The sequence below is a fragment of the Crotalus tigris genome, unplaced genomic scaffold, assembly GCF_016545835.1.
Source record: "Crotalus tigris isolate CLP2741 ecotype Arizona unplaced genomic scaffold, ASM1654583v1 scf7180000017551.9496454, whole genome shotgun sequence".
NCBI lineage: Eukaryota > Metazoa > Chordata > Lepidosauria > Squamata > Viperidae > Crotalus > Crotalus tigris.
In genome coordinates this window covers 6,901,284-6,928,041 of record NW_024096469.1, presented here as the reverse complement: position 1 = coordinate 6,928,041, position 26,758 = coordinate 6,901,284, and the positions used below count along the sequence as shown (strand labels likewise).

Sequence of the window (26,758 nt, the reverse complement as noted above, 5' to 3'; positions counted from 1 at the left end):
ATCATATTGAGATTTAATATTCCCCCCATCCTCCAGTGTCATGAGGGATGAACAACTTTGCCCAGAAAAAGAAAATCTTATCCCCTGTTGACTGCTGATTGGAAATTTTTCTTCATGTGGTGTTGAGAAAGTGAACTTTCCTTAAATGAGCTTTTATCTTGTCAATTGCTGATCAGAGGAGCTGTCTTAGCATTCAGGGGCTGAGGAAAGGAGGAAGACATTAGGAGAACAATCAAATGGAAAGCTTTGCAATTACATTTCACCATAATGTTCTCTCATGGAATCTGAATGTTTTTCAGAAGGGTTCTTTATTCTATGGAAAATTTCAACATTCCTTCCAACAAATAACAATTCCTAGATTAACAGAACTAAACAAGAAAATAAGAATCTAAATTGTCTTTTTATTTAAGACAGAAAAACAATGCAATGGAAAAAGCAAACTTTGAATATAAAATTGACTCACTTCTTTTTAAACCACAACTACCCTGTCTATTCCCCATCTTTCTCTTTCCTATATACTATCCACTGACAAGCTGTCAGGAAATAACATTCCAGTTATTCTCACACTGATATTTTGAAAATGTCCAGCTCTATTTTTCTTCAGCTTGATCCTGGGCACTCAGTTCTTCCAGTTTCTGAGTTATTACTTGGTTAATTCTGTGCAATGTCTTATGATAATGAGGATACTCATGGTCAATCTGATAGAGAACAGTGTTCAGAGTTCGCAGTCTCTCCTCCACTTTATGATGTTCAACACGGGCCATTATCTCAGAACGACATAGTAGGCTGTACTTCCCTTCCTTCACGGCCTGCATGTTCTTCACGCGTGTCTGATTGGACACAATATCTGAAAGGTTCTTAGAAAAGCAACATTGAATTTGTTATTAGAGACAAAAGGCTGCAGGCAAGGAAGGAAGGAATAAATCCCCTCTGATGCATCTTGAGACTGAATCAACCAATGAGCAAAAATCTAGATAGCCTGGGCTTAATACAAGATTAAACTTTTTTTTTAAGTAGACAGGGTCCCAGAAGAAAAATTGCATTGTGGAACTGTCAGTAAAATCCAAAAATAAAATTAAACACTAATATATTTGCAGATTTGTATGCACAAGTAGATAACTATACACAGTTGGTTTTAATCCCTGTCTTTTCAGACACATAGCTCACCAAGGTAACTCATACCTGTGTTTCCCTGAAAATAGACCGGGTCTTATATTAATTTTTGCTCCAAAAGACGCATTAGGGCTTATTTTCAGGTGATGTCATTTTTTTTCATATACAACAGACATGTCAAACACAAGGCATGCGGACTGGATGGGCCCATATCTGGCCTGTGGGGCTGCCCTGGAGGTGGCGAGGGACTGCCCCCCCTGCTCTGGCCCCAGCCCAGCCTGGCTGGGTGTTCCCCCGGCACATGCATAGGAGGCGGGGAGTGCATGGGGGCTGATGTCTGGCAGCAGCCACAGCCCGCTGGCCTCTTGGCCAACGCACTTTAGGGTTGTGCAGCCTATGCAGCACAGGTGAGTCTGAGCACTGTGATTGCCAGGCCAGCCCTCCAAGTAGCAGGCAGAGCTGCCCACCCATTCCATCCTACTGTCTGTCTTTGCTTGCCAGCACGTCTGGTGGGTCAGATTGTGTTCCTCCCCCCATGCCTCTGCCTCTGTCTGTTGCTGGTGCATCATGCCTTGTCCCCTGCGCACTCAGCCCCTGCCATCCAACCTCATCCTCCAGCTCCACTGCACACGTGGGATGAGTCTCCCAACTGCCACTTCACTTGCAATGGCCCTGGCAAATAAGAAGGGCCAGGTGCCCCTGTCCCCAAGAGGCAGCCAGGACTCCCCTCCCCATTCCGCCCAAGCCCAGACCCAGAGCTGCCCCACATGTCCCGCACCTGCACACCTCAAGGTCCCATACCCAGGCCACCCTTGCCCTGTTATCTGCCTCCCAGTACCTCACCTCCCAGTGGTGGCACCAGCACCAGCAGCTCCACCCATCAGGAGCCCCGCTGCCCCTCAGCTCCCCACCCCGAGTCCAGGAAGCCCAGTCTGGACAAGGAGAGCAAGCACAGCAGGAGCTGCCTTAAGGAGGCAAGTGTGGCCAGGCATCCCCTTGGGGAAGTAGGGCTACTCAGGGCCCTGGGCAGTCTATGCTGCTGTTCAGGAGCACCCCACATGGCCTGAGAGGGTTGGTGAGGCTCCTCTGGTGGATGAGGCCCTGTCGCCACCCTGATCCCGCCCCCCTCTGCCAGAGACCCCTGTATCTCCCCAGCCCCACCCAGGTCCCCACAGGCACCCCCTAACATGAACGACTTTGAGCTGGCCACGTTCATCTACCATGTCCCCCCAGGGCAATCACAATATTGATGCAGCGCTCTGGCTGACAATCTTAACCGGGGCTTATTTTTGGGGTAGGGCTTATATTATGAGCATCCTGAAAAATTATGCTAGGGCTTATTTTCTGGTTGGTTATTTTCAAGGAAACATGGTAGAACTTGCAGTTGATTAAGCAACGTATTTTGCAAATTGTTGCAATAATATGAATTATCAGAATATATTATAATTTGCTAAACGGTAAAAAAAAAAACTGGACAAGATGTTTCAGCCATACTCAAATCCTGTTATTAGGAGTCCATGTATGAATAGGTACATTTTTCCTCAGCATGGAGCAACTACTCCAAGATTATCGCCATATATAATTAGTCCCAAAGAGAGATGGAACCTGCACTGCACAAAATGACCACTCTTGTTACCTGCCGTTTCCTTGCTTGCAATTGTTCTATATTTTCATCAAGTTCTTCTGCTTCATAATTCCTATTGGAAAGCTGTCTCTCCTTCTCTGTAATAGCTAAGTGAAGGTTCTGCTGTGATTGTTCAAGCTGAATTATGGTTTTGTTGCATTCCTCAGCACACTAGGGGAATATAAGAAGGGGGGGGGAGAGAAATCAACCCGTTTTCTCAGGACCAGTCATTTGCCAGAAGTTTCTGTGAGAGAAGTGCATGCTGTAAATTCTCAGGGCAACTTCATACATTAAAATACCCTTAACAAGCGATTTCCTCCTTCCCCAACCACCAGTGATGTTCATGATGTAAGAAAATGCATCTATATACTCAACAGAAGCATTTATTTTCCATTTAATATATAACTGGTCAGTGGTTCTGAATCTATGTTCCCTCAGTAAGCTCACAGTACTCTTCTTAATAGTGGTTCAGTAGTGCCTGTGTTTCAATACAACTCTGCATTGAAGCTGGGCAGAAATATATCATGAATTAAATGAGGACTGGAAAATCTATCTCAGTTTTCGGCATCATGATATTAAAAACACTCTATAGAAATCTGAGTAATTCTTGCTTCCTTGTTTGTGCTAGGTATTGGGGTTGACAGCCCCTCCCCCCATTAGAAGCAATGCCCTGCCTCTGGAGATATTTCAAAAACAGGCTCCTTCAGCACTGTCTAGAGGAATTTGACATAACAAAATATAGCAAAGGATAATAAAGACAGCACAAAGTTATGGCATAACTAAATCATTCTCCATAAAACAAAATTCTAATCTGCATTTAGCACCTTAATTTCCAGACTGCTATATTTTTCCTGAATCTCCAATCTCAATTCCTGGAAATTTTCTGTTTCCCTGGCCTGGAGTTAGCCTGTGAAAAAATGCTTTGTATCTTCCACGAGAGAAAAAATATAGAACAAAGACAAAAACACGTTTCCCCTCCTCTTTTTAAAAAAATCATTTGCAAGAGAAAAACCTTCTCACTCCTGATTTATCACTCATAGTTTAACTTTTCTAAATATTCTAAATATAGCAATGTCTTCAGTGTATGTTGGTGAAAAACTGCAAGACGGTGTGTGCAAATTCTTGAAGCAAGAAGGGCCTTTTTTCTATGTGTGTCATACACATGCAAAATGGGCACCGCTTGCACTGCAATATTGTATCTGCCATCTTGCAAATCTTGTTTGCCTCTTACAGATGCTGCTGGTCTTTGCTTTCTGTCTAGATTGATAAATTAAATCCAGTTGGCTGACCAAGTTTAAATATTCCTTTCATAGATGACAGTATAGAGATGGGCTTTTTTCCCTTTCAACTCATCCGACTAGAATGAATCTATGCATCCAAGTTATTCAAGCTACTGCTGTGATCCTGAAAAAATTGACTGTTCCTGCTCACCAAATACACTTTTGATTTTAAAAGATTCCTTGTTACTGTTTTGATTCCTTGTTACTGTTATACTTCAGTATAAGCTGACATTTATAGTTTTACTGACTCTTGTATTTAAGCAGGAGCAAAAATATTATGTCCAGGATAGCATAATCAGTCCCACTAGAGATACAGTGGGCCATGATATTGTCGATGAATTAAGGAGCTCTGTTAATTTCCATATTAGAAACTGAAAGTAGTATTTATATACAAGAGAGAACAGCAGAGTTACCAGCTCAGTTCTCCAGAATATTTCAGAAAGTATTCTACAAATAACAAGTTGGCCAGGTACTCTCTTTTTTTCTGTGTAATTCCCTAATGATCTATAATAACGATTTTTATTTGCTGACCTTCTGGGTCTCTTTGATCTTTTTTTTAAGCTCCAACTTCTTGTAGTGGAAGTCTCCTTTTGTCAAGACTTGCTTATTCATTTTGCTCTGGCCCTCAGCACGAACCACAATTGTTTCTCGGCGGGAAACTGCTGCCTCCATATTTCTCATTAATTTCTCCTGCTGGTTCCTCAGCTGTTGGTACCTTACCTATATTCAGAAAGGAAGCAAGTCAACTAAATATACTTGGACATCACCCATGAATAAGATGTTACATTTCTACATCCTTGTAGCCATGGATACATAATCATCTATAGCCCAAAGCTTTGCATAACATGGTTCAGAAACAGTAAAACTAGGGTACTACCACATTGATCAGCAGAATCTACAAATCTTTGGGGCTGTTAGTGAATTCAACATACCTCAAATATCTGAAGCATCTTGCTGATGACTGCAAAACATCATATAATAGGGCCTAATAAATTACATCCCTGAAATGTTAATCCACATTTCTGATAGTTAGCTGACAGGCTGAGTTTCTCAGCAGTTCTTAATACCTTTCCTATTGCAAAATTAGCTATTATCTGCATCCAATATATTTTTTCTGAAATATTAAATCAAAATCAGAATTATAGTCACTGAATGTATCTGAAAATTAATTTACATTTTATATCCTAGTTCAGCTTCACAGCAGGTGGCAGCATCTAGCCAATCTTATAAAGGTAAACAGAGTAGCTTGAAGTTCAACAAAAATAACAACAACAACAACAAAACAGACTCTCAACAACTAAAGTTTTGCAAGCAGAATCTGGGCAGTTATCCTTTAATGATTCTCTGCATTTAGCAAGATTTGGACTATATAGTGTGCAAGGATTACTGGAATGTAGCAATCTCTAACATGTAACGCTCTCTACTAAAAATATCTCGGTGAGTGGCAGAAACTAGTTATTTTATCTGGGCTTATAAACTAAGCAGGATTGGGTCTGGTGTGGACGGGAAATTTCCAGAAAATCAGAGTTGATTGGAACATTGAAAAACTATTCAGAAAAAAGCTAATGGCAAACATTTCCACCATGCTGTCAATAAGTCTACATAGTCCATGAAGTGACTAAAAGTTGAGTCAACAGAGGCGCTATCTTTTATCATATCCAAAATACCATCAGGCTTATTACAAATCTTGGAACTAAATCTGCCAAAAATATTCCTCAGGCCCACTTGTTTATTCTATGCAATCTTTTCTCCAATATATAGGTACATCAAGAAAGGAAAAACAGCAGATTGGGTAAGTACAAATCATATATTTTTTGGGTTAAACACATTTATGATGCAAAACCTTAGACTACTTTGACTGAAATCAGTGGTGCTTCTGCCAATCTGGGTAACCAGCAGACTTGCCTACCCAGCACTTACTGTCTCACCTGCATCCTGTGAATCTCTGACTTCATGGCTCTGATCTCACTCTGCTCAGCTTCTGAGTCCACTGCAGCACGCATCTCTTTGGCTATTTGTATCTTCTTCTCCCATTGCATCATCTGGCATCTGAAATACCAGAGGAGAGAAAAACAAGGAAGAAGCTAACAGAACCCTAGCAGACAATAGTATATGGAAAGAGGAGGTGTGCAATTGTCATAATTGGTATCACTATCAAATTGCACCTCAAGACACTTGTGCAAATCGTATTCTATTAAAACAAAAGGAGAACACAGTCATGACTACTATTAGCTTTTATATACAAAGAATGCCAGGAATTTGTTTTTTCCTAACATTATATCATGAAAATATATTCCACCTGTAAATTCCACACAGAAACTAAGAAAGCAATAACAATTATGGCATTAAAATGTAATCTAGAAAGGCATTCGGCTTGCGGAAAATTCAGAAGTACAGAGCATAACAATGAAAAGGAGACATGTTTATTGCCAAGGACCTTGGATGACTGCTTTATATGTAGGAAAGAGGGACCCTGAACAATGAGAAAGCAGGGGTGTTTACAGAAGTTGAAGGCTACAGGGCAGGAAATCCTAGGTATCTGATTTGCTGGCAAACTCTGGAGAAGCAAAGCAGGTTCTTGACCATGCCCCTGGGGTGATTCCTATTGTTACGCAAAGTGAGAGCAGCAAAGCTGGGAAAGCCCATTATTAAGGAGATGGAATGCTATGATAATCAGGCTGATTAAGGATGGGAGTTGGACTTTCTTACCTTGTTACTGTGTTGCAATTCCCTATTAGGCTGTACTGTGAGTGGGTGATCAAAGCTTATACTCTTGATGGTATATGGCTTTGTCTGGAGGTAGGATTATTAGATTATTAGACAAAGAGAGGAGTTGGATTGGACTCTGATCATGTCCAAAAGACAAAGAGGAAAAGGGTTTTATTTCCTCCTTTTTATTTTCTCCATTTATTTTCTCCACTACACACCTGCATTGTGATAATTTATGAATTACCTTCAATTATTCTAGTTGCAGAGGCTGCTCTCTGCTTACCTCTCAAACTGCAACACAAGAAGATCTGATTTACATTCCATGTGTCTATGCTCTGACATGTTGATGACCCAACCAAGAAAATGGACTCTCAAAAAAGTCATGAATATTTTCCACTTGCACTATTTAAGCGTTCAGATATGATATAATAAATTAGAACTCACTCTGCCTCAACTAGACTGTTGAGGAGCCTCTCTTTTTCCTCATGGAGTCGGTCCAGTTTCTCTTGCATCTCAATTGATTCTCTCTCTGATATCTAGAACCAGGAATATGTGCATTGTATCTTTTATTTACTTCTAATAAACAAATGATCCAGAACAAAGACTGGACTAGCAACAGACTATAAGAAAAGCCCTGTTACATCTGCCAAGGGCCTACCTGGTTCGAGTCTCTGTGTTGTACAAAGGCCAAGATGCTTCCAATATGCTTACAAACAGGATGGGATTGCAATAACCTTCTTTCAGTATTTCTTTTTGTTAGTGTGATTGAAATTGTGCTGCTTTTGGCATAGGGGGCAAGATACAGCCAATTCAACTTATAGACAGCTCTGTCTCTAAATTTGCCCAATTCTCTTTTAGAAAACATTGAAATTGGTAGCCATTACTACACCTAATAGCATAAAGGAGCATTTTTATTGGCCTTAAATCTTGCACATAATTTCATTGCATGACAAAAATAGTAACACAATAAGACAAGGAGAAAAATTTCCCCTTTCTCACCATATTTCCCTCTTTCGCACAGTTTTATCTTCTAGTGCAGGCTTTTCAACCTTTTCACCCATTGTACCACTTTTAGAATATGGCAATATCCGAATATCACTAGTCACCTAGCAAGGTGTCAAAAACTTGATGATCAAAAAAAAAAGGAAAAAAAAGGAAAAAAGTGATGAAGTACAGGTAGTCCTCGACTTATAACAGTTCGCTTAGTGACTGTTCGAAGTTACAATGGCACTGAAAAAATTGCCCCCAAGCCACAACTGAGCAAGACACTGCCTGCCCACCCAGCGGCACTCTTCCTCCTGTCAAAGGTTTTCATTGTTTTGAGCATTTCTGTTGAGGATTGACAGCGGGGGTGGGGTGGGGGGTGTTTGGTTTTTATTCCCCCCGTCTGCTGGGTGGTTGCAGCAGGTTTTGGTCACTTCACATGACCCTGGGACACTGTGACCATAAATATGAATCAGTTGCCAAGCATCTGAATGTAAATCACAAGACCCTGGAGATGCTGCAACATTCCAGCTGATTGGCACTTCTTCTGGGCTCAGTGGAAGCACCAGGATCAGCGCCGAGCTCCAGCTGGAGCCTGGCGCTGATCCTGGTGCTTCCACTGAGCCCTGACAGCCCCGAAGAAGCGCTGATCCTGGTGCTTCCGCTGAGCCCTGACAGCCCTGCAGCTCCAGCCATCTCTCACTCAGGCTTGTGCAGTGCTGCCACCAGTTCAGCTCATTCCCCTCCCCCGCTACCACTTTTCTAGGATGGTCGCATACCACAGTGTCAATGTACCACAGGTGGTACCCGTACCACTGATTGAAAAGCCCTGTTCTAGTGCTTTTTTAAACCTTTTTCCTTGAAAGAGAATCATTTGAGTCCCATAACCATTCAATTGCCTTTATCTTTTTCAATTTTACAAAATCTAGGTGCAGTGACAAACAGTGTGCACAGAATTTAATGTATGGCTCCATGTTGTAGATTTATATGTAGGCACTATATGTTGGCAATCTTATTTTTAATCCCTTTTTAAATAATTCTCTAGTAGAGAATTGTCTCGTTAGTATTTTTTCATAGTGGCTTCATTGACTTCTTTACATACATTCACATATCAGAGCTTGTGTGCTTGGAAGTCTGTTTTTGACATGTCTTATCTAACCTGTCAAACTAAACAATTCAGTAGCTTTGTGAAGTTTGGCTATTTTGTTTCAATATGCTTCTCCTTATAATTATTTCCTAAGAACTGATTATTTGATGTCATCAGAAAACCAGTCAAGATTATTAAGAAATAAGTTAACTACAGGTAGTCCTTGACTTACAACCGTTCATTTAGTAGCCATTTAAATTATAATAGCACCGAAAAAAGTTATTTATGAACTTTTTTTCATGCTTATGTCCATTGCAGCAGCCCCATGGTCACATGATTAAAATTCAGATGCTTGGCAACTGATTCATATTTATGACAGTTGCAGTGTCCAGGGGTCATGTGATCACCTTTTGTGACCTTCTGACAAGCAAAGTCAATGGGGAAGGCAGATTCACTTAACAACCGTGTCACTAACTTAACAATTGCAGTGATTCACTTAACAACTGTGGCAAAAAGATTGTAAAATGGGGCAAAATTCACTTAATAACTGTCTCACTTAGGAATAGAAATGTTGGGCTCAATCTTGGTTATAAGTCAAGGACTATCTGTATTTTTCTTCCTGAGGATCTCCTTCCTGCCTCCTTCTCTAGAAACTGAATGATCTAGACCAACTGTTTATATTGTACAGTCTTTTCCTATGAAATATTGTCATTGCTTCTCTGTTCACAAAGGGGATTAAAAGCTAGTTATCAAAACCTCCTTTTTTGTAATTTTAGCAGTACTGAACAACATAGTCCAGTGATGGCGAACCTATGGCACAGGTGCCAGAAGCGGCACTCAGAGTCCTTTCTGTGGGCACGTGTGCCATTGCCCCAGTCCTAGGCCTTCAGCTGGGTTTTATAAAACCTTTTCACTTTAGGCCTCCGCCACCACGTGCAAAAAAAAAAAAAAAAAGTTCAATCAATCAATTTCAACTTCTCACGGGGAAAAAAAGATCTTATAAAGTTGGAATTGATTGATTGAACTTTTTAGTCCCATCCAGTCTGCCATTACCACCGCAGCCACGTCCATCCAATGGGCCACACCCAGCCAATGGGCCACACCCACCTGGCACCCGACGATGCATAAGTGGGTTTTGGGTTGCAGTTTGGGCACTCAGTCTCTAAAAGGTTCGCCTTCACTGACATAGTCAAACCCTGATTTTGTGAGAAATAAATCTAGGCCAAGGAATACCTTGAGGGAGCGCACAAATTCATTTTCCATGATGGTGTTTCCTTGCTCTAACTCATTAGAATTCTCACTATTCTTATTGATCAATAAATGCAGCTTCACCAGATCATTAGACATATTCTTCATGTGTCGCTCAATGTCCTTTAGTTCATTTTTCTCCTGCTGAATATCATCTGAAAGAACAGGATAAAAAGGTAACAATTCTTTAAGATGTAAAATGGTGCAGATAACATGAGAGGTGGAAGGGTTGGAATAAAATGTGCAATATATGGGGAAATTGATATTGTCAGCAGGAATGGAGGGGGGAAATCGAGTCTGCACATTCAAAATCTGCATACTGTATAAAAATAAATGTGCTTTTTAAAATCCCAGATTAAGAATCAGAAAATTACTGAACTGAATATATGTAAAAATGAAATAGCATTAACATACAGGTAGTCCTCGAGTTACAAGTGGAATGGACCCATTCCACTCGTAACTCGAAAACTCGTAGAGTGAATCTCATACCCCAAACAAGATCACTCCCTTGCTTGTTAAGATGCATGCAGCTCGATAAGTGAACATGAGGTATCTCAGTGAGGAAAGCCGTGGAGGGCCTCGTGATGGAACAGGCCCCCAAGGCCTCCCCGACCCACTAAGATACATCATGCTTCCCCCTACCTTCCTGCCGTGCCAGACTCACCTGGAAAAGATCTGTCTCCTCTCTGTCGCGGTTCCTGCTGCTGCCCAGATCAGGGCATCGGAGGCCTTTTCCAGGCTGCTGCCACCCGGATTTGAGGCCGGGGGATGTTTCTGCGATCTCCCTGCGGCCCGATTTGGGTGCCGGAAGCCTTTCCCAGGCTGCCGCCGCCCAGAAACAAGCCACCGGAGAGCTACATAAGCATCCTCGGCCTCAGATCTGGGCAGCAGCGACCTGGAAAAGGCCTCCGGAGGCCAGATCGGGTTGTGAGGGGGCTGCGGAAGCGTCCCCTGGCCACAGATCCGTGTAGCAGCGGCCTGGAAAATGCCTCCACAGCCTGGATCAGGTTGCGGGGATGGCCGCAGAAGCGTTCCCCAGCCTCAAATCCAGGTGGCAGTGGGCTAGAAAAGGCCTCCGGAGCCTGGATCAGGCCGTGGGGGGGGGGGCGCGAAAGCATCCTTTGGCTTCAGATCTGGGCAGCAGCTGCCTGGAAAAGGCCTCTGGAGCCTGGATCGGGCTGCGGGAGGCCATGGAAGCTTCCCCCGGCCTCAGATCCAGAAGGCAGCAGCCTGGAAAAGGCCTCTGATGCCCGAATCCAGTGTTGCACTTACACGTTGCACTTACTCTCAACACGTAATTTCTTTTGCTCCTTGATTGTGATCTCTTTCTTTAGCATATCTAAGGAAACCAGCTGCTCTTCTCGTTCTTGAGTAAGCTTCACTAACTCCCTCTGTTGCTTCATCCAGTGTCTTTGGAGCTTCATTACCTCCAATTCCATTTCATCTATTTGTTTGGTGAGTTTTTTTATTTCAATTTCCAAAGGCCCCAATTCTTGTCCCTTGAATCAGAAGTATATAATGATTTAGATTTAGTTACTTGCATTCGATACAATTTGAAAAACTTTTTCACCTAGTCAGATAACAAAATGTCTGCAAACAAACAAACAAGCTCAGAGAACACCAAGGACTCCACAGTTCAACCCTGAGCTACATACATTCTTTTCCATTAATACCTAAAGTCCACCTGTGAACATCTTTGTTTAAAATTTAATTTAAAATACTTTGTCCTGGTTTAGGGAATCCTTCCTAAAAAGAGAAAGTTATCCCATATGCACTGGATAATAATATAGATTATTAAAGCATGGAAATACATGTTGAGAGGTAGTTTAAATTGTTATTGATAATCCCCAATTAAATTAACGCACAGAGATTGGTAGATTAATAATTTAAATCCTAACCAAGACTTAAAAATTATTAAAATCAAGTCTGAGAATAAAGGCAGTTCCTAAAAGAATGGTGTTTTTTTTGGGGGGGGGGGAAATTGGGGTGTTCAGTCTGATAAATTCAAAATTTCCAAACATCGAGGGAATCCTACAGAATGACATTGCTCCAAAAGTTACAATCGCAATTGGTATAACAGTGGATTTCTTTTTACTACAAAGAGGTCATTTGCTATTGTTTGTTACAGGCTGAATTTTCACTTTCATGCAATTAGTTGGCAAAGCTTGTTATAGTGCCACTAAAATAAAGCTTTGAGTTTCTTTAATACTCCTGATCTCAACCAATTCTATGTGGGGTTTTTTATTGGATTTTCCTTCCACAATCCTTCAAGCATTGATTATGTATTGGCATATTCTTCCAATTAACAAATTGGTTTGATTATTTCTTTTTTTATAATCAGCCTTCACCCTTCTTGTTTTCAAATGCTTTCCTTGATCAACTTCCTTATGTGGGTTCTTCACTTTTCTTAATGTAATCATTCAAACCATGCTTTTCTTCCTCCAGTTTTTTTCACCTGTAGGAGTCATCTCTCTCCTTTAGCTTTTGGCAAATACAGGCAATCAGTATCATTTTTCAGGTGTAGAGCATGGTACCGTATCATTGGTTTTCTCATTTTCCAGTCCAAGTTATCAAGTTCCATCTGGATTCATTTAATTATTCCGGCTGCATACTGAATAACAGGAACTGCTCAGGTATTGGTTGCTTTAATAATGTTTCCATCTTGATTTGTTTAGCAGCTGGATAGAATAAATGCCAACATAAAGAAAGGCTAAAGTGTGATGGTTAGAGTGCAGAACTGAATGGGGGATACATTTAAATATCCTTAAAAAATGAATGAATATACTGGATGTTTATGGGCTAGTGCTATCTTTAAGCTCAACATAATTGGTATAAAAAATGAGATAGCAAGCCATATATATTGCCCTGAGCAACCCAAGAAAAAAATAGAACATACCCCAAGTTGAGAAATCATCATTTCCAATTTCTTGTTGTACAAGTTGATGGTACCCTGTTTGCGTCCAATCAGGAGGTTACGTTTAGCAATCTCAGTCTCGCTATGACTGATCTCGCTGTTTAACTCATCCAATTCCTTGTTCAGTTCTGAAAGATTCTTCTGAAGCATGTTCAGCTTATTATTTGTATTTGTTATGTCCAACGAGGTTTGAGCTGTTTCATTTTCAAGTTTGATAAGCTGTGTATCCTAGGGATTACAAGAAAAGAGAGATCAGAAAAAGACATCTCTGTAAGGATAACTAAGCAAGTATTTCAGTACTGCTAACAAATATCCATTACCAATAGAAAGCCTGGCTGCAGCCACAGTATTATTCGAGTCTAGACTGTACTTGAACAAAAAAATTCCCAAATCATGGCAAGAATTCAAAAGGGCACAGAAAGAAAAATATAATGCTAGAATATTGAGATATAAACAATACCCACTTGCTCTTTCCAATATGTAACTGCACATGCATTGGTTTCACTTGGAGCATTTTAACAATTGTTATTTGAGAGCCAATGATAAATAATAAATTACAATAATGTAATAATATTAATGTAAATAAATCTCCATCACTAATTTAGGTTAGCATGTAGCCAGAAACAGCCAGATGAACCTGGAATCAACTTGGCTAGGCTCACGCTATTGTGGATGCTATCCATTTCCTTAAATTCCATAGATTAAAAAGACTCTCAGATAATATTGCAAGATGCTATTATGTAAATTGTGAGTCCAAATCAGAGCAAATTTGATCAATTTCACCTTCAAATAAGTTATGGTAGCCTTGGGGGAGATCTTTTCAACCTACATTTCCACAAAAGGTCTGGGTTACTTTAAATAAGGATGCTAAATGGCACTCTGCAGATGCAATAAGTTAGAGAAGTAATTATATTTCACTATCTTATTGCCATAATGTGACCCCAAATCTGGACTCATATGTCTGTCTAGTCATGTTCACATTTCTGGTGTGTCTTCTGCCACTTTATCTTCCAGAGTTCCTCTAGGAACCACAGGGCACATTTAGATCTGCATGGGGGGAGGGGATGAGACTCAGGAATGATTTCATCCAATGTCCTTGCCAATTTTCTTTTTCAGAGTTTGATAAGAGGAATGGCAAAACTGGTTGCCTGATCATTCAAAAACTCCCCGAGCACCAGCTGGAAACCGATTGAATCCATAAAATGCCAGAGAGAGACCAAATTAATTTGTCTTCATTTCCTGCAATTGTTGGTTATGAAGCAAGGTTCAGGTTATGAAGCAAGGACTGTCCATGGAGAAGGACTCAAAAAATGACCCCATATAGAAATGATAAATCAACTATCACAAAATGAAAACTAGATCAAGCATGTAATTACCTTTATGGGTTGGACTAGATATTACCAAAGTCAAACCCATGATTGTTATGAAATATGCCATGAAATCCTTAAACAGTTCCCACTCAGAGGGTTGAAAATCCACAAGGATCATAAGCCTTGGGGACTCAAGCACCAGCTCTGATACCAGCTTGAGGACATTTCTTTTATTATCTACAATATTGGTGCCAGAGGTGAAGTGTATGCTATTTCTATAAGTTTTATCTACAAAAATAGTATTCTGTCTATCAGAAAGATCAGGGTCCTGATATTTATATCAGAACTGGTCAATCAAAAATCTTCATATTACTTGCAGAAATTGCAAATATTTGTTTCTATGTCAATTGGGCCAAGATCACAAAAGTTTGGCTAGAGCATGGTTCCATTCCCAGATCATAAGGTTTCTGACAGCCGGTTTGCGGCATCCCTAGTTGCACAGGGAGACTTGTCTCCTCGTCGGCTAGCCTTCCCTCCGCTGGTAGATCCTTATGCGGGTCAAAAGTCGCCCTGGAGGGTGTGACTTCTGTCGAGGAGGCTCTGCTCAGCTGCTGAGGAACGGCAGCTCCTTCAGCTGTCCAAGCTATCTCTGAGGGCCGACAGAGAAGAAGATCGGCCAGTAAAATGGCCGATCACCCTGCTGCTTCAAACCGCAAGTCAAAGAACATCTAAGCTGTAAGAACCCCCGTGGTGAATCCGGGTGAGATTTTTCTTTGCTATTCTCTCTATTTTATTTTGTTTTTGGTACTTGTAAAAGCCTTGTTGGAATTATTTCCCTGGCTTGAAAAGGCAGCTTCTACATTCTTTGGGAAGAAAGGCATTCTATAAAAATAGAACAAAATTTTAAAGACTATATTTTATTTTTATATTTTTTCTTTTCCTCTCTTTCTAAGAACTGTACTATCATCCTATGCTGGAAGATTATTTCTTTTTTCACATTATACTTTAAAAGATAGAAAAAAGGAAATGGTGTCTGGAAAAGACTTTTTTTAATCTACTGAGGATATCTTGTGGCAAAAATTTAATACTGCAACTTCTGGTTACTTTTGAAGATGGAAAAGACCTGACCTTCAAAATACTTTTGAAGAGAAAAGATAAGCTGCACAGCTGTGGGAACTGTGAGGGTGGATATTGCCTAATTTATATCAAATATAGCCTCCACAAAAAAGAAAAAAGAGACTCTTTTTAATCACTATCAAAATGGAGAAATCTCAGTCACAATTAAACTGTACACTTATATTGGAAAAGATTTGTGAGGCTACTGCAGAAATATGTCCTACAATGAAAGAGTTTATTACAGAACTAAGATCCAGAAATTTCACTTCAAACGTTAAAATGGATGTCCAGGCTACATCTGACTATGGTATAAATCAAAACATACTAGAAGAGGAATCAGCAGAGACAAAAGAGGAACTTATTCTATCTTACAAACCTTCCATCTGCAACTTAGAGGAACAGAAGAAGCAAAGACTGAGATTTCAAACTACAAAGCAACAATGCTTCAAGGAGGAGAAAAATAGATGTCTAATGCAGAGGAAGGGATTTCTATCCTTTCAAAGGCTACTGCAAGCAACAAAAATAGATCTACTGGCTGAAAGGGAAGCGTCTTTATGGAAACCTTCTTGGCACAGAAAAAAAAAGCCAGAATTAGACTGAAAAGAGAAATTTAAAATTGTGTAATGGATTAAAAGGCAATGTTGGATTTATGGATTGTTTTAATATATTACATTTTTAGGTTTTGCTAACAAAGAATAAAGAGAGAATGGTATAGCTATTTCGGGTTCCTTTAACCCTCATCAGCCAAACTTACTCTTCTGAGATTCGAACCTGGGCTATCTGCATGTTAGGCAGATGTTATAACCTCTAAGCCACGGGTTCTCTCCCACTTTGTTAGCTATATATATGAGGGTGATTTTTAGAACAGATATTTTAAATAGATTAAGAATGTACTTTTTGGAATAATAGATTTATTTTGATGAAAAGTATGTATTGGAATTGAAAAAATGTTGATTTTTTAAATTGGGATGGTTTCAATAATTAATGGAGTGTTTTAAATTAGTAAGATGATCTTTTGTACAATAACATAGATGTGATAAGGCATGATAATCAATTGGATGAAATTTGATGTTTGTGTAATGAATTGAAATGAATTAAGGTTTAACATTATTTTTTAACTAAGATAGCTATTGTGTAGTGGAAGAAGAAATAAATGAGATTGGTGATAAAAGGAGGGATAAAAGAGATTAAGAACTAGAATACATCTGGAAGGGATACCTGAATTGATAACTTGTTGATTTAAAGTTAAATTTGATTATTGTAATTGTAAGCTGATAAAGTTTTAAAACAGGTTTAGTAGTAATAGAAATTTAATTTAGAAATGGAATATTTTAAACATATTATGTTATTTGAGGGAAATAGAGAGGGGACAGTGAATGTATTAAGTTGAGTTGTTTATTTATATTTTTACTTTTGAATGTCTGATTACCCAAACACCTTGGTGTGTCCTCAGTACTTTTTCTTAAGAATTAAAAAACCAATAAAATATCTTTAAAAAAAAAAGGTTTTTGACACAGGTGTCTCAAACTCCATAGATCTTTTCTTTATCAATAAAATATAATCCTCATTTATCAATCACTTGTTCAAAATTAAGATGGCACTGACAAAGGAGACTTACAACCAGCCCTTTAAATTGTGGCCATCATGGTGTCCTTCCAGATACATGATCATGAATTGAATGTCGATCAACCAGTGAGTATTTACAATAGTTTCAGTGTCCTGCAGTAACATGATTGCCATCTGCAACCTTCACAGCCAGCAAAGCCAACAGGGAAGGACATTTCAAGCCATGGATATGTGATGTCACACTTAATGACCCATAATGATTCACTTAACAATTGCAGCTAAAACTAATGTTGTAAGTTGGCATGGTAATGAGACATTTCATATAACAACTGCACTGCTTAGTGATGGAATTGCCAGTTCCAATTGGGGTCAGTAAGTGAGAATTGCCTACAATTCTTTGTTAGTGAGAGCTATTCTCATGCAGCCCCAGTTCTAGCATCTTCATCAGCAAGAAGACAATAATTCAAACGGGCAAATAATTCAAATTTTGGTAATATTTTCCTTGCATTAATCACTTTCAAAGCAATCCAAATTTAATAAACAGTCAACTAACAGGAGAATTCCTGCTAAATATATCATTACTTATAGGTAAATACAAATGCAAATACTTTTTCATTGTATAATAAATAAAACTACTGTAAGTTTGTGCACAATAGGAAAAATATTATCATAATCTAGCCCCATTGTAATCATTGCAACTTCCACTAAAGATATTTCTCTAACTTTGTACTTTTGGGGGTGAAAAAATGTGATGTCTTGAGGCTCATCAAACATTTTCTTGTTTGCTGAAGCTTTCTGTTCTTAAAATTGAAATCCATCAGAGATTAACTGTAAAGCTAGAAGGAACCAAATAATTTTTTAAAATCGATTTAATAGGGCTTCCATTAGCAAAGCAGGAAATCTTGTTTTAAAAATGATCTTTATCTTTATTTGGTGGTAGGTGGAACCATACTTCAGTCTGAAAATATTTTGAATTATGAACATAAAAAGAGAGAGAGAGAGAAATTACTTCACATACTGGTACTTAAATACAAACCTTGTTCCTTTCAGCCCCAAATATGGAAGTGCTCTACGTACCAATATCAACATCGTATTCTGAAGTTTAGCTCTTATTTGTAAAAAGTATTTTGCTGCTTTATTTGATATCATCTGATCTTGCAACTTGGCCATGATCTCATTTTCCTTTTCTTGCTTGGTTTGTGATCCTTTCTCGATTTCTCTACGAAGTACTGCCAAGTCATTCATGCAAGCTGCTCGATCCTGGAATGGGAAAACAGGAACTTTTAGAAAGCAGATGACTTTAAACAGAGTAGAAGGCAGAATTCTGAATTACGATGAGCCATATTTGATGGCAAGAAACCACACTTAATTATTACCACAATTTATATAATTTCTTCTCCTACTGTAGCCTGTAGTAGGGGAGACAATTATATAAAGTGACCAGAAACATGCTATACCAATGTTAAAGACCAGAATTTCAGCTTTATCTCTTTCTTTCTCTATTGCTAGGATTTTTTATGAAAATAAGTTGAAACTATTAGGAAGCTTATATTAATATTTAAAATGGCAGGAAACTGGCGGCCTAATTTTCAGCAATGATGTTTTGAAAGATCTTGAGAGAACCATTTAAGTCCTGGTTACCCGATCAAATACTACAAGTAAACAAATAGCAGACTTTAGTCTGGAAATCTTACCGCAGTTGCCCTATTGAGGGCCTGCTCTGTTTCCTGAAGGATACGGGTATAAGTGCCAAATTCCACTTTCATGGCATCTTGTTTAGACAAGTTCTGTGCTATCAGCTTTCTGCTTGTGTTGGCATCGTTCTCTGAACGGTTCAGGATAGAAGCCAACAATTCATTCCTCTCTTCCTCCTTGATGATAGACTTCTTATAGACCTCAATTTCAGCTTCCAAAGATTTGAGTTTATGTCTGGAATCTCTGCAGGGGCAAAAAAAGAGAATATTTTGGAGCAAAAATAATGACTATAAATGTCTCTGCTTTCAAATAAATTATTTTGGAAATGATTAGAAGACCATAGTGGCCTTTTCAACACCTTCCTAGGCCACTGCTTCTTTGAAGTCAGACACACAAAGGCATATTCCTTCTTTGACTCGTATTATAAACAGTAATACAATAAAAGACAAAATAAAATCTATACCTTGAACTCTAGTGATTTCATAGACACATCAATAGGAGGTTTTTTGGTAGAACCCAGTTTGGTCTACAACTCAGGTGTTCCCTGATCCTCTCCATTCCAAATATCAATCAGCCCAACCTGCATAGCTTCCAAGACCAGACAGTCAGTTAAGTGCTGTCATATGCTAAAACTCTAATAGTACAAGCATCTAATAGTTATATGCATTTCTAGATTACAGTAATTCTTGTAACTACATAGAACACGTTCTGTTACTGTATAAGCAGGAAATCAAAACTAGAATATAGTATCCCTATATGGCAACTGTTCAGGTTCTGCCTCAAGATTTCCAGTGGGAGAGAATCCTTTCAACTGAAAATTACTTTTTAAATTTATAATAAACAATTTAAGCCCTTTATATCTATCCTAGCTCCTGGAATAATTTTTAAAAGACTGGCCTTCTTTTATCAAATATTTGAATCATACCTCTGCAACCTCATCAGCTTTGCTTTGTTCAGTTTAAGCTTAACCATTGTGACTTGTTTGCCACAATTTTGGTCAGTGTATTGGTCCCCTTCTGACTTTTTAAAAAATAGAATCTCCAGAACTAGATTAACTATTCTGAATAAGTCTGATTGGAGTTGAATAACACAGAACTATTAATTATCAGAACTTGGAAAAGGAGAAGGAAGCCTGGAAAGAAATTATCATCTTCATTATCATCATCATTATCATTAGAAAACATTTCTGCAGCAACATTTCACTTACAAGGCAAATCTATGTACTATTACAAAAGACAAGGCAAAAGTGGGTCAAAAAGCCCTTATAAATGAAGTAAAGTAATAAAAATATTTTTATTCAACTTTCTACAAATAGTATCTAAATTTAACTTTATATGTATGAATACAACTATTGTGCACATGAATTTGTGTATATGTCTGTATGTATATGTATGGATGTATACCCTTTAGCCTCATGCCAAATTAAAGGATAGATGTCAAGCCTAACCTTAATATTACATTCTCACTACTACAGTATACTGGCAGTAGAAATTTTCTTTCTTAAAAGTTATCCTGGCAAACACTCCCAATGTAAAATAATCTAAGACTACTAATAAATTTGTCCTAAAGCCAAGACCATTCTAGGTGCTTAAGTTTTCTTCTGTCTTTCTGGAAGGTAACTAACACACCAAGAAACTGCTTATTAACATAATTACCTAAGTGCTTCTTGCATAGCAGCATACGCCTCATCACGGCGCTTCATCCCAGTCAAACTGACAGTCCATTGGTGCAATAACTGTTTTTTCTCTAAATTGATAGCTTGGATCTCTATACTTGCCTGCAAAAACAATGTCATGAAACATTATAGAGCTATGTGGGAAAATATAAATTCTCTTTCTGCTGACTTCTGCCTCTTTTCTTTTAATATAGCTCAGTGCCAGAGTTGTAAATTATTATTATTTGCATTTTCATATTTTAGATAATATGAAATTAAATCTAATCAGCAACAAATGCAAATTTATATTTAAAAATTGAAGGAATTAAAAATGGCTATTATATCCTGCACAGTGCTGGCTGCTGCTACAAGTAGGCAGCTGATGGCAATCATATGATGAGAAGGATTCAGCATGTCTGCCCTCTTTCTTTATTAATCCATCTATAAACTCCCAAACAGTCATCTAGCAGGCCTCCTTGTATACACAGCAAGATACAATTTGTTCCAGAAGATTATAAATTACTGTGACGGTACATGTACACATTCTTTAAACTTTTAATTGAAAGACAGATTATGAAGGTGGTGTACATTTAAAATATACTAAAAGTGTTTTGACAAATAAGTATCCCTTAAAGTCTCCTATGGACAGTTGCTATCTCTACCATCTCTATCAGTCTCTATCACACTGAGGGATTAACAAGGTAAGCCTATTAAATATTACTATAATCTGTAATTCATTAAATAAAAAATCTAGCTGTAGGGAAAAAAATGAGATAACGTCTTACTTCTCCCACTTCTTGCCGTGTGATCCTGGTATCTTCTGCCTGAGCCATATACTGTGCGTCATAAAGAGCAATCTGTTCCTCTAGTTCATCAACTCTCCTTGTTAAGCGGTCGACATGAAGGTCCTAGGAAATTCAAATAATCTCAGGATAATAGCATGGAGCTCTCTTCCTATGCCCTTAGTCTAGGTAACGGGCAAGATAAGAGAAACAGCTGCATGCATACTCTCTGTATGCACTACACTACAGATAGTCTATGACTTATGACTCTTCACTTAATGATAGATCAAAATTATGATTGGCCTCAGGAAAAGTAACTTATGATCTGTCCTCAAAGTTATAACCATTGTCCCAGGCCCGCAATTACATGATTGCAATTTGGGCACTTGGAAACCTGCTTGCACTTGCAATGAAGATTCTTGCAGGTACGTGATTATGATTTGCAACTTTCCCAGCCAGTTTCCGACAAGCAAAGTCAATTAGGGAAGACAGATTCCCTTAATGACCACATAATTTTCTTAACAATGGAAGTAAAAATAGTTGTAAAATTGGGTCCAGTCACATGATGACTCACTTAATGACTTCATCTCTTAATGACCAAAATTCTGGTCCAATTATGGTCATAAGACGAAGATTACCTGTATATTTAGTGTATTTGAATAACTGTTACAGTCTCTGGGGATTTTTTTCAGTCTTCCTTATAGTTCTTTTGCTCAATAGTCATTTTAATGAAGTAAGTTTTACAGACAAAAGGCTTTTTCACTCATACCCAGTTATTAGTTGTTTGTGAAATGTGGTCCCAACACAGCGACCAGGTGACGATGGGAGGCTCACTTAGAGAGACAACTTTAAATCATTAGCAAAGGCCATGTCAAAATAAGTAATAAAGTCCTAGGAGTTTCTAATAATGTGTATCACACTTTACATCTAGTTTGGTATTAGGAGAGTTTGTAATTCTATGTGAACTACTAAAAGATGGAGAAAAAAAGATTAGGTTCAAAAGTGAACTAAACAGAGTACTCTCTGCAGTCATATTCTCCCAGCATTAACTCTTTTGTAAAATAGAATTTTTTCCCGTTTGATACAATAGTTTTAAAAATAGGCGAAATCAGGTCAATCAATTAAAAGCAATATGTTGATAATTAACATTATAATTAACATACATACAGATCTGCTAATACATGAAATGTAGTCGAGCCCTTATCACCATGGATTTTATCACTTTAATATCAATTTCATGATTCTGAATGCAACCTAAATTTAAAAATATTCCCCTATGTATAACATGCTGTCTTTTTTTGCAGGGGGTACACCTGCAACTTGAAAGAGTAGTATTTATTCTACCTGATCTGAACTCCAATAATTCCTTTTGCACCATATATAATGCAGGTTAATTTTGACTGTATAGTACTAGACATTTTTCCTGTTCTTGTATATTGTAAAATAAAATTAGATTATGATAACTCTCAGGAATCACACTATAAAGACTACAATTAAAGTGCACTGAAGTGCAGCTAAGTCTTACATAATGGTACATGAGGGGCAAATGCAGTCTGTCATTTACATAGAAACATAATTGTGTAAGTTCATAATGAAACTGATACAAATGACAACATTACACATTGTTGTTATTTGCACAATAGTATCATCTGTACAAAATATTCTCACGGCTTGTAATAAATGCCAAATGAAGGTAGCACAAAATTTGAATGGGTCAATAAAGCTCACCAAAGAAATATGTCCTGAGGTTGATTTCTGTGGAACAGTAACAACAAAGCCATCTCTAAGAACAGAGAGCATGAAAACAAATCTCATGAGAAGTGGCTAATAGGAAATAAACCTGAGCAGGTTTATGAGAGGAGAAGGGAAGGTGCACAGAAAGAAGAAACAGTTCTAAAACTGGACTATTGCTAAATACCTGCTTTTGTTTTTCCACTTCTGCACGCATCCTTTCCACTTCAGCCTTTTTGACAGTTCTCTTCATTACAGCTATATCATCACGGACATCTTGGTCCATGTTCTGCATGTAGAAAAGGCGCAGGGACAGATTTTCGATCTCCATTTGAACTGATGAAACTAAAGAAACAAATGAGAAATTATACACTTATGCATAAACAAACACATAAACACACACACACAAACAAACTTTGGCAGCTTGTGTCAAGCCCATCTAATGATAAAAAAACTAAGGAAAGCAGCATTCCATGGAAACTTAATAACTTTTTGTACAGGAGAAGGACATTAGATTTCAGCTTCAAAGTAAGAATTATATGAAATTATATATACAGTATGTATAAATACAGTGTGTGTGAATGTATATATGTTAACATAACATAGAATAGAACTGGAAGGGACTTTGGAGGTCTTCTAGTCCAGCCCTTTGCTCAAGCAGGAGGACCTATACCATCTCAGACAGGTGATTGTCCAGTCTTTTTTAAAAAACTTCCAGCAATGGAGTGCCCACAATTTCTAGAGGCAAGCTGTTCCACTGGTTAATTGTCCTCACTGTTAGGAACTTTCTCCTTAAATCCAGGTTGCTTCTCTCTTTGATCAGTTTCCAACCATTGTTTCTCGTCCTTTCCTCTGGTGCTCTGGTGAATAATGTGACCCCCTCTTCTTTGTGGCAGCCCCTCAGATACTGGAATACTGCTATCATGTCTCCCCTATTTCTTCTTGTCTTTAGATTGGCCCAACCCGAGTTCTGCAGCCATTCTTCATACGTTTTTGTCTCCAGGCCTTTGATCATCTTAGTTGCTCTTCTCTGAATTTTTTCCAGACTCTCAACATCTTTTTTGTGATATGGTGACCAAAACTGGCTGCAGTATTGAGGTGTGGTCTTACTAGGGCTTTATAAAGTGGTACTAGTACTTTGCGTGATCTTGATTCTATGCCTCTGTTTATACAACCCAGGATTGTATTAGCTTTTTTTGGTTGCTGCTGCACACTGCTGGCTCATAGTTAAGTTATCGTCCACTAGGACTCCAAGGTACCTCTCTCAATTATTGTTTTTGAGCCAGGTCTCACCCAATCTGTATTTGTTCCTTTGGTTTTTCGTGCCTAAATGTATTTTGCTTTTTTCCACATTGAAACTCATTTAGTTGGATAGGGCCCATTGTTCAACTTTGTCAAGATCTTTTTGGATCCTGAGTTTGTCTTCTGGGGTGTTGGCAACTCCTGCCAGTTTGGTGTCATCTGAAAATCTGTTGAGTTCCTCTTCAATTCCCTTGTCTAAGTCATTTATGAAGATATTGAAGAGTACTGGGCCTAAGATGGAACCTTGTGGTGACCCCACTGCTTACTTCTTTCCATGTGGATGTGGTGCCATTGAAGACTACTCATTGAGTACAGTTTGTCAGCCAGCTACAGATCCATCTGGTGGTGATGTTGTCTATTCCACCTTTTTCTAGCCATGTGTAAAATGTATTTGTTATATACTATATAAAAGACTGAAATATAGATTCAAGCTGATATAATATATATGACAAAAACAACTATTATATAATCTCCAAACATATAATATCTTTGCCTCACAGATAAAGCAATTTCCTCTTGCAAGGTATGTACAGCTAACTTTTAATTGTAAGTACACTGCTATGTTATACCAAATAAATGCAATTGTATTCTGGTTTCCTTTGAGACAAACGCCACTGATTAGGAATTCTATATATTCACAGCATGCTTCCATTTCACAACACATCATTCATCAATCCCTAAATTATTGAACTAAAATTTATTAAGCAATAGCTAATGTATAATAAGACAATTCTGAAACAGTGGATCACCTCTTTTCCGTTCATCCTGAGTGCTCTGGAATTTCTTCTTATACGTGTCCCTAAGGTCATGCAACTCCTCCTCTAGCTGCCGCCGTATCATGGCAATCTGAGAATGGCAACTGTGGTTCTTCTCCAGTTCCATCTGAAGCCGGGCCAACTGCTGCTGAAAACTATACAGGAGCACACCCACTTCTTCCCTCTGCTTTTTTCCACTCTTTATGCCTACTGCCTGCAGTCATGAGAAAGAGGAAATGAGCCAGCAAAAATGCCAAGATACGAGCAGAAATAAGTTCCAAGTTAAAAAAAAAAATCATACCAGCTCTTGTATTTCATCAGCAACCTTTCCTTTTTGTTTGTTGAGATAGGTCTTCAAAGCAGATTGGAATCTTTTCATTAAGGGCTAAAGAAACAAGGAAGAATACATTAATATATACTGCTCAAAAAAATAAAGGGAACACAAACATATAGGATCCTATACGTTTGTGTTCCCTTTATTTTTGTGAGCAGTATATTTCCCAAGCCAAAAATAAATAAATAAATGACTTCAATGCAAATAACTGTTTTTTTTTAACAAAGATTTTCTTCTGGATACTTTTTTGGTTCCAATCTCATGTATGGCAATAGTTTCTTTGCACAATGAAATAAAAACTAGACTGAATAGCTTATGATCACACTGAACACCCAGCCTTCCCCATCTTCAAATTTTCGCTTATGAAAAATTGATAATAGGTACGTTGCAATAAAGAATTGACCAAGTTAAAAATATTTCTTGCAAAATGTTGCAACTGAAAGTTGTGGTCTTCACAGGTTCAGAGGCCATCATATTTTTTTGTAACAAATTGCAAAAATAAATGATAACTTCAGTAAAGCAAAGCATTCTAAAACTAGGGTAGCTTCTCTACCAGTGATCACTAGTCGTTTAGTATGGGGAAGATGGTAAGAATATGTTGTGGCAATAGAAGCTGTCAGCAAGCATCCCTGTAGGTTATCTTTGTCTAGATCAGTGTTTTTCAACCTGAATAACTTTAAGATGTGTGAACTTCAACTCCTACAATTCCCCAGCCAGCATCTTAAAGTTGTTTAAATACATCTTAAAGTTGATGAAGTTGAGAAACATTGGTCTACACATGAAGGAAATTAGGCAGCGTGCCACCAAAGGCCATGTCATACCTCACTGATAGTCAGTGGTGTCACATCACGGGAATGAAATCCTTTAATTCCACCGCCACCCCTATGGGAGGGTAGTATAACACTATATTAAATTTAACTTAAATAAATTAAATTTAACAAATAATTTTTTAAGACATTTGCTGTCCATTTTGCAGCTATTAGCACCATAGTCTAATTTAGAGTTTTCTTACGTGATTTGGATCTAATACAACCAGCTGGATTTCTCTCCCTGCCTCTCTGATGGCCAGTTCTTGCTCAGCATAACGTGCCATAACTTCACCATCAGGGTGGGTGGGGCTATGCCTACTGACTTCAGAAGTCATCTGCCGAGCAGCAGAATCAAGATGGGAAGGGAAAACGGCTGATTGAGTGACCTCTGAATCTGGAGAAAAGAGGCATGATACCAGAGGTTGCAAGTTCTTTAAATTACAAATAAAAATTTTCCAAAAATGCTTTGCTTCGAATAACACTTATTTATCTAATAATTGTGATATTATAATGAACATAAAGCATAATCAAAGAAGGCCATTAACACAGGGGAGCTGAAAATAGATACAATTTATATGTCACTCTGACAAAAGTGCATTTTGCCATCCTTCATTTTTTAAACGCACTTTTTGGAAGAAAGAAATGGAAACCTGTTGTAATCCAAGCTCCCATCACATGATCCTAAACAGTGATTAGACTGAACTGTTGCAACTTTTTGGAATTCAGGATGACAAAATAGGAATAT

The 26,758-nt window shown here is 38.4% G+C and overlaps 1 protein-coding gene across 2 annotated transcripts in view; it reads right to left on the bottom strand.

Annotated features, from left to right (window-relative positions):
* Positions 1-291: 291 nt before the first annotated feature.
* Positions 292-26,758, bottom strand: part of CCDC40 (coiled-coil domain containing 40) — a 36,978-nt gene continuing 10,511 nt past the window's right edge. For both annotated transcript variants that reach the window (XM_039345825.1, XM_039345833.1), the window contains exons 5-20: positions 26,217-26,407; positions 25,172-25,255; positions 24,865-25,084; positions 23,001-23,158; positions 21,086-21,208; positions 20,302-20,423; positions 18,646-18,889; positions 18,029-18,211; positions 12,942-13,187; positions 11,331-11,544; positions 10,031-10,200; positions 7,171-7,262; positions 5,946-6,066; positions 4,549-4,737; positions 2,750-2,908; positions 292-857 (exon numbers count right to left, since the gene is read on the bottom strand). In XM_039345825.1, the coding sequence (XP_039201759.1) occupies positions 591-857; positions 2,750-2,908; positions 4,549-4,737; positions 5,946-6,066; positions 7,171-7,262; positions 10,031-10,200; positions 11,331-11,544; positions 12,942-13,187; positions 18,029-18,211; positions 18,646-18,889; positions 20,302-20,423; positions 21,086-21,208; positions 23,001-23,158; positions 24,865-25,084; positions 25,172-25,255; positions 26,217-26,407 (2,783 nt within the window). In that variant the 3' untranslated portion in view covers positions 292-590. The remainder of the gene's footprint in view (positions 858-2,749; positions 2,909-4,548; positions 4,738-5,945; positions 6,067-7,170; positions 7,263-10,030; positions 10,201-11,330; positions 11,545-12,941; positions 13,188-18,028; positions 18,212-18,645; positions 18,890-20,301; positions 20,424-21,085; positions 21,209-23,000; positions 23,159-24,864; positions 25,085-25,171; positions 25,256-26,216; positions 26,408-26,758) is intronic.